Genomic DNA, 8,585 nt, shown 5'->3' with positions numbered 1-8,585 from the left:
TGCTTAGGGGGGGGGTCAAACAGCTCGTCTCAGCTTTGGACACCCTCCACCTGACCCTCTTCTATTTTCTAATTCTTCTCAGCAACATAAATGTTCCTGGAGTTGTTGAGTTTATAAAAATTGCGCATTTATTCCTGCAAACTACAATTAACAATTAAACAGATGCAATGTTTTCAAACGCCTAAATCCCGCCTGGTCTTTTCGCTATTTCATTGAATAACAGTCGTGCGCATTAACTCGGGGGGGCTGTAACCCTATCTGGACTGCGAGTTGTAATTCTGTCTAAACTCTGCGGCTGTTGTCAATTGTTTCTTTTGGGGATGCATTCCAGGTGCCAATAATGGCAAAACATTCTTCTTTAAGACTAAAATTAAACCAGATTCCCTCAAATTGTCAGACTCGATACTAGTGATTTGGCAGCACAATTTTAAGTAACTGGACACTTGAACGAAAAAAAAATCAATGCCGACTTTAATACTATCTGACACTGAGCGGCTATTTCCGCTCTGCGCAAAATGTTGCCTAAAAATCTGTCAACGGTGCTAGCCGATACTTAAATCAGGTCATCCAGAATATAGTATTTGAATTGGTGCTGCTGTTCAGTCCATTGTAGAATTTGTATATTTTAAATTTGGCGTTTATAATGACAAGGCCTTAGAGTGTGCAGACAGAGGCAGGCAATTCGAATGGTAAACAGCAGTCACTTTGAACATCCCATTAGATGTAACACAACGGCCTTATCTCACTGCGGGACCAGAGAGGCTCCTTGTCTGAATAACCTTTGTTTCATTGTGATGAAGTTAGCTGTAAGAAAAGTGTAATAAGCAGCATTCCGAATTATATTTTTATTGAAATTAGTTTTTACATCAAAATGTTTTGACAAAGAATCATAAAGTATACATTTTTCAAGTGCAATTATATTCAAATGTATTTATTTATAAAAGCATAATGTGCGTGTATACATGTGCCTTGTTATAGTTTATGGCAAAAATCCGTATATTCCTCGCAAAAATCTTTCGAATCAGTATCTGTAATACTGTCATGGTATCAAGTCTGACGTTTTGATTTCAAAATTTATACATAAATACAGTACGCTAATGCTCATCACTAAACATCCTGCTCTTTAATTAATACTGATATAGGAACTGAATGCTGTTAAAATAATTAGACTCTTTGACATACGCACCACCTCTTCCTTAACTAACAGGAAAACTCAACCGGACAGTTTGTCTTATGTTAAACCATTCCTTGTTTTGATCGAAAGAACTCAAGCAAAGAAGACAATTCACTTTGTTAATCGGCAACAACGTTGCAGATCTAGAAATACTGGTATGTCCCCAGCGGCTTATATCTGTTGATGAGCATAGGTCGGTGTGAAACTTCCAACTCTACCGTGCCCAGTCCCGGCTTGGGTTTAATATTAATAAGAATAATCACAAAAATTAAATATGCACTAGACGAGAGCTGATTTAAAGAGGGTGCGCGTTTTCACATAACACAAGGCTTGATGTCCTGGCACACGCTCTGGTGGTGGTGATGGTAGTATGATCCACTGGCCGAGGGGTGGAAAGATGAAATCCCGTTGAAATTGAGCACAAAATCCTTTCTGTCACACATAGGCGAGGAGTGAGTCTGATAGCGAGGTAGGCCCACTGAAAGGAGAAAGAGCGAATTATCACCTATTATAAATGAATGGCCAATTTACACAGGACTCCTTATTATTTGTATTTCCATCATTGTTTAATGAAAAATGAAGAGGTAAATACACAATGACTCTTATTCCGCCAGGAACACATCCCTATCTACAGCAGCTCTTTACGTGTTAATTGATTATGTGTCCTGCTGTTTAGTGCAGGGTAGAAATCAGGGTTCTCAGGAACAATGACTTCTTTTGTGGGACACGGTCGCCTGTGTAAGGGGTTGGCTATAGACTACCAGATGTTAAATCCACATGTGTGTTTGCGGACTCGGTAAAGTCTGCCTCACTGTTAAGTATACACACGATAAGAGCAGCTCCTCTCCAGTTAAAAAAAATACTCGCCCTTGTCCATTAGTTCGGAGGCCTTCTCTACCAACTGTAGAGTACCTAATTGAGGCTACAGTTGTTACACTCGTTAACACCCCCACCCCGATTGCCATCACCAACGCTAATCTCTTCCAAATTCACAATATGGTAAAGCCTAGCTGAGGTAATTATCTCAAAATTGTATTGATTAACTGTATCTTGTTTGATTTGATATTTTACTCTAATCCCTTCAATCCCAATAAATGCTTTTTATTTTTTTTAATAGTTTCGAGTACCAGATTCATAGGGAGTTGTGATGAGTATATTTTATGCTTTGTTTACAATGAGATTGGAACTATCCCGTTTTCAACGTGCAGCTGTCTTGTACATACTGTATGCTGAACATAAACACAGGAGAGCAGATATTTCACCTAACGCTGAGAAAAGACTGGTACCGCTGACCAACATTGTCAATTCGATCTGAAACTATTGTGTTTTGCTCAATAAAAACCTTCTTATAAATCTGAATTAAACTTTTCACCGAAACAAGTTATGAAATCGCACACCTCACATCAAACATCGATATTTTTCATACGAGAATTGTATATTTTCTCAGCCCGTAGGTACATAATCAACTGGTACAGGAACGGAAACCCAACTATTTTCTGTTTGAACCAGACAGTCGGTTTCAAGATGACACCTAGTTTCCATGACATCTTAAAATAATAATTCAGGTTGTCATTAATGAATGAGCCACCGATAATGCATATTATATTAGACTGTAGCAGATCGGGGAATCTTGATGTTCTGTATTTAACTTTGAGAAAACTGGTCAATATTAATTAATTATAATATTTTGGATGCCATCATTTGAAAATATACTAAAATATGGAACGGTGACACGCGCGGTTATAATGGATATTATATGAACTTCAGGATGTACAGTTGAACCAAAGGATTAAAAAGTATCTCTTAACTTCGGGCAGACTACAAGTTGTTCCTTATGCATTTTATTGGTGTCGTCTAGTTTTTTTCGGCACGCCGTCTTGCACTATAATTTTAATTGCGACTTTGAAATCAAAAAGGTATTTTTTAAAAACGCAACGCAACTTTTACTCCGATCCGAGAATGATACAGATGCCTTTTTGTTGGCAGTTGACGACCAGCGGTTCCCAGAACGCTGAACAGCATCAGATCTCATCTGGGTTAAGTCAAGCTAAAATCCTCTTCAGTGTGGTCCGGCCGCGACTGTCTTTGTTTAGTTAACCTCCCCGACCCACATTTTCAGTGACTGTTTGGAGAGTTCTGCCTCAAGTCTCCACGGTTCCGATGCATCTTGTAGACGTTGGCTTTTTTTTCTATCTCACCGTTTCAGCAAAAAATTTAAAGGGGGGGGAGGGCGGGGGACAAAATAATACGTGATAACCTTTGATAAGGGAGGTTTAAATCAGTGTTACACACTGAAAAAATAATAGTAATTAAAACTGCTGTAACCTTGCTGCACGGGGTTGTGGCCTGTTTTAGATTTAGGCTATAATTCTATCAAAATAGATTGATTATTAAAACAACTATAAGATTACGTTTTCTAAAAGGTACACATTATTCGCCTTCCAACGCTACAGTTGCAATGTAACAATTAATCTTTAAAAAGAAAATTGCAGTAACGTTGTATAAAATCAGACATTTTTAATGGTAATGATGTGAAGGTCTGATGAAGGATTACGCCACTACCGTAACCTACCCTCGGGTGCACTTACAACAGGTTTTGTTATTATTTTAACTATTATTGGTAGTCGTGTTTACATATTGTCTCCTTAATGTTGTTCAGCTAAAGTGAATACTTCAAAATCTGTAATGAAATAACTATTTGCACTATTTTTATGTATCGCTCCTTCAGCATATGTTATCCTATTTCCGTTCGTCCCCCCCACTCATATTTTAATAAGAACCCCCTTTATTAATTGCACGATAACCTTTTGACCATTTGCTCTTCAGAAATCAGACTGTAATATTTTAGAAGGCTGATAAGTATGATAGGAAAAAATAGAGAAATTAATATAAGGGATGAAGTTCATCGGCCGCATTATCACTCTTGTAAGGCTACTTTCACCAGTCCACGAATCAAGTGTATTTTCCCTTGTCTTGTAATAGGACACAATTCTGTTGTATTTCCATTTTTTTCGGTGCTCTCTACCAGATCCGCTAAAATATTTTATTCTATTTCAGGAATTCAACATTACATAAAGAATTAAGTTTTAAAAAAGACTAGCGTCTGTCATGTATCTGCTACGTGATACGCTGAGTAAGCGAAACAAAACACAAAGACACACTCTCCGCTTTTTAAACACAGGGACATTGTACACAGTTACTGTACCTGTAATTTCTGCGGGGTCCCTTGTATTTTGGTGCAGGTAAGTCTGCTCCAGCGAGTAGGACGACATGCTGGAGTGAAGGCTGGAAGGAACAGAGTTGATGGGGCCCAGGCTCTGCTGCTTAATGTACGGGGATCCTCCTGAGGACGACCAAGGGGCAGCAGAGGCTGAGTAGGGAGAATGGCATTCCAAGGCACTGGCCACGACAGGAGAGGACGGCACTGGGCTACTGCTGCTGTCGGGGCCATACTCCCCACCTGAAGACACGGGGCAGCTGGCCATGTAAGTCGAGCCAGGGTTCGGGGACATGTGGGGGACGTGGTGGCCACTGCTGAGTCCATCGTAGCTCCCTGATATAGAGTTGCTCATCATGCTGAGGCTGTTCTCCAGGTTGTAACCGTTGGCATGGCACGAGAGTGAAGCCGTAGGGCCCTGGAAGTCGAAGGTTTGGGGGATTATCGAGGGGCCAAACCCTAAGCCATTCATCATCCTATACATGGGTTTGAGTGTCTGGCATTTCCTGCGGAACCCTCTGGGTCTGCGGCGAAAGGAGCCTTCCTCAAACATGAATTCACTGGCCGGGTCTATAGTCCAGTAATGTCCCTTGCCAGGTCTGCCCAGCCCTTTGGGCAACTTGATGAAGCACTCGTTCAAGGAAAGGTTATGGCGCACTGAGTTCTTCCACCCCTGGTAAGACCCTCGGAAAAAGGGGAACCTGGTCTGAAGGAACTGATAGATCTCACTCAGAGTCAGCCTCTTGGTCGGAGAGCTCTGGATGGCCATCACGATCAGGGCGATGTAAGAATAAGGAGGCTTCTCGGGCCGCCGCAACCCACCGTTGGTCTTCTTGACTTTGGCCAAGGCGGAGGTCTCCATGGCCGGGGACTGTTGACTGATCAAGGCCGATTTTAGCACTCCAGGAACCGGGCTGGATCTTATAGGCGCCGGCGGGTCCAGATGCTGTTGCGGGGTCTCAGTCGTCATCTCTTCTAAAGGAAAATAAAACTCTATGGAATCCGGAGAGAAGCGGGTGAGGGGGGGAGAGAGAAAAAAAGTTTTTTTTCTAATAATGATCCCTGTAGACGCTACGCCCTATTTAACTTAACTGGACCGCGGGACATTTATTCCATTGGAAATACGTCAAAATACAAGAGTCCTATTCAATCGGCTTTAGACAGTCGGTTCATTTCCCGAAGCCTCGCTCCTCACGCTCCGACGGCTGCAGATATGGACGATTCAATCTCAGATTCGCCTGATTTTTCGAGGTATGCGTGCATGCTCCACACAGGCCTTTCCTTTGAGGTGGGGACTGGTTCATCTGCCGACGTTCGCTTATGTTCCCCCTCTAGGATAAACCAAAAAAAAAAGTTCGCTCCGATTCCTGGCAGTAGTTCAGTGGCCCCGAGAGCGCTGCTCCATCCTCCACCTGGTGGCCATCCCAACGCAAAGCCCTTTAAGAAGAGGAAGCGCAGAGAGGTCCCACTGTCGTTTTTTTTCTCTCTCTCCCTTCCCGCAATGGCTAATGCAGCCAAAGAAAACGTGGCCACCTATCACCGAGTAAATCTCCCCTCTAAGCCCCCTCCTCTCGGATGAATCCAGAATTCGGGCTCCCCTCCTTTTCCATTCAGCACGCTCCAACCATCATCGGGAGCGAAGGTTTTTTAAAAAAAAATGTGATATACCAGATTTTCGCCACCAACCATTCAATCCACGCAATTAGTCCATTAATCAATCTAATTTAAACATTCCAATCACGGCCGCCACATGTTAGAGAGACAGAGAGCATTCCTTTTTATTGGCTGCACGTCCAGGCTATCAAAATATATCCAAAAATGTCATTTGAAGTATTCCAGACTTTCAAAAAAAGCTGCGAATTTTCCTTTAAAACTAAAGCTGCAGCATCTTGTGTCTTACCCGAATAAATCCACATTAGCATCGCTAACAGCGTAGAGATATATTCCTGTCATCCCCGATTCGATTATATTTATTTCCTATAATTTCACTTATTTAGTCACATTTTTTTAATGAGTTCAGCACATTCCTGCACTAGTCTATCTGCTAACGGCTCAAGGTTTGCGCAGTACATCTGAAATTCTCCTCGAGTTGCATTGAAAGTGGAAAGTGCCACAGTCCACACTGTTTTTACAGCCTTGTTAAAAAAAACAATTCGCTACCGTCACTGCCATACAGTTTGATTGCATGAATGCAAATATAATGTTAAAAGAAGACGCTTGCAAAAAAACACATATGAATATCGCGAGTGTTTTGCTTTGATATTTCTGTTACCCACCTTCTAACAGTAATCACATTACACCATTGTTTGGGCAAACATTAACTGCAATTTGAAGTTGCTCTTCAGAAGCTGTTTTGTAGAAGTACCTGATGTGTACCTGATATACTAGACACTTGTCTGAGAAAGGCGCAATAAAATACATTTTCATTGATTCCCAAACACTTTCTCAGATACTCACATATATTGTCAAAGCACAGCCACAGATGCACATGCATATATACTGCCACACTTACACAAAGCACTTACACACACTTACACATTCACACAGCACACTTACTGACATGCCGATATGCATTCGGAAACTCCAACACTGACACATTCACACATGCATACTGACATACTCCTTGCACACAAATTCACACAACCTGTATTCTATTCAAATTCAAAATGCATTCTCAGGATCTATGTACAATTTGATAGTCGAAATGTATTTCTTAATTGATTTTAATTTAAAATCTTCATTCAATATGTTACTTTACACAGATATTCGTTTTGCCATAAGTCCAGTGTATCAGTGCCAGTTTTTAAAAAGGATGACTAAAATATTAAAACGAGGTGTCAGCATATTTACAAACATGCATATCTGTATTCCATGCAAGTTACAACCATACTAGTACATCTTACTGTATTACTGTTTGGATTAAAAGTGTGTGACATCCTGAATCGAAGCTATTAGAAATGTGTTACGGTTGCACCATTACTCATTGGAAGACCTATTTTCTAAAATGATACTATGGATATAATTAGATAATTATACTGAATAAGATTAATTCACAATAATTAGTTTTGAAGAACTTGTTTTTATTTAGCACCATTTCACGTCTCTCGGAAATATCCCCAAAAAGAACTTAGGGTGAAAATACAGCTTTAAAAAAAAAGTTTGTCTTCGTTTAAGAGTAACAGCTGGAGATTAAAGGAATGGATGAAAGTAAGGAGTGATGAAATGAAAGAGAACGGATAGGCGAAAGGAGGAAGGAGATAACAAGGGAGAGAGGGAATGAGAAAGGTGCCTACAGAGAGAGAGAGAGAGAGAGGGGGGCGAAGTTTTGGTAGGTTGTGTTGGATGAGTCCTGTGTGTATGGAGTATTGTTCTGGATAACTAGCTTTGACGTGAGTGGAAGCAGGCCTTTTCCATCAAACCTTGCCTGTACCACACACAGAGAGTCGGTGTCAGCTTACTGCTGCAGTCCTGCAGGCAGCTTTCCCCCCTGAGCGCTACAATAATTAGACAAAGAAAAGCAAAATTAACTTAGCAGGCGTCGACAGCTTCCCCTCGAGCCCAGCCAGCATTTAAAAGGATTTACACAAAATGACTCGATTGTGTCTGAACTCAATCAACAAAACTCGCAAAGGAAGAAATAACACACCTTCCAGACTTTATATTCTGCTAAATGAGGCTTGATTAATTACAAAAAGGAAGCAACGACAACCCCCTATGTCTCTGCAGTCAATATTAGAATACATCACAATAAATATGTTGTCTCTGCATTTTGGCCAGCGATGCAAGTTATCAGTTACAGTTAGGATGTCTGTGGAAATGTAGGCGCGCATTAAATCCTCCATTCCATTGTATTTATTGACAGATGTAGGTATATTTGATGTATGGACGAGTTACAGTGGATTCATTTTCCTTTTGTGATCCGTTACGTTACCCACACTATTTCCCTAAATTTCTGCCAATACCTCGACGTTTCGAAACTTTTCAGATTCCACATTTTTGACAATTGGCTCATTTAAGGCCAAGCGCGTAACCCCGTTGTTTATTTTCTCTTAATTCTTCCTTATTTGTTAGAATTCTGAAGACTCATTAGAAAGAAAATAATCGACGGATAGAGTATAAAAATTGGCCCGTAAATTGACCAGCAACTCGCATCTGAATGTCAAAACATCTTAAACTTTGTGGCCAGCTGTCGTC

General features: G+C 40.8%; 1 protein-coding gene across 1 annotated transcript; it reads right to left on the bottom strand.

Moving 5' to 3' along the window:
* Nucleotides 1–830: 830 nt before the first annotated feature.
* Nucleotides 831–6,011, bottom strand: LOC147117810 (forkhead box protein F2-like). Its single transcript, XM_085989139.1, has 2 exons — nucleotides 4,380–6,011; nucleotides 831–1,652 (listed from the first exon to the last, which is right to left on the bottom strand). The coding sequence occupies exons 1-2, from the start codon at nucleotides 5,359–5,361 to the stop codon at nucleotides 1,489–1,491; spliced, it is 1,146 nt and encodes a 381-aa protein (XP_085845265.1). The 5' UTR covers nucleotides 5,362–6,011; the 3' UTR covers nucleotides 831–1,488.
* Nucleotides 6,012–8,585: the final 2,574 nt, after the last annotated feature.

The sequence above is a fragment of the Somniosus microcephalus genome, chromosome 5 (genome assembly GCF_052327205.1).
Source record: "Somniosus microcephalus isolate GS21.2 chromosome 5, FLI_Smic_1.0, whole genome shotgun sequence".
Taxonomy (NCBI): domain Eukaryota; kingdom Metazoa; phylum Chordata; class Chondrichthyes; order Squaliformes; family Somniosidae; genus Somniosus; species Somniosus microcephalus.
This window is presented reverse-complemented; position numbering and strand designations above follow the sequence as displayed.

Bases quoted from the DNA above. Each gene is read 5' to 3' on its own strand.
- LOC147117810 (XM_085989139.1), bottom strand. From the start codon at position 5,361: ATGACGACTGAGACCCCGCAACAGCATCTGGACCCGCCGGCGCCTATA. The intron at 1,653-4,379 runs GTACAGTAACTG...TTCTCCTTTCAG, and splicing joins GGACCCCGCAGAAATTACAG to TGGGCCTACCTCGCTATCAG.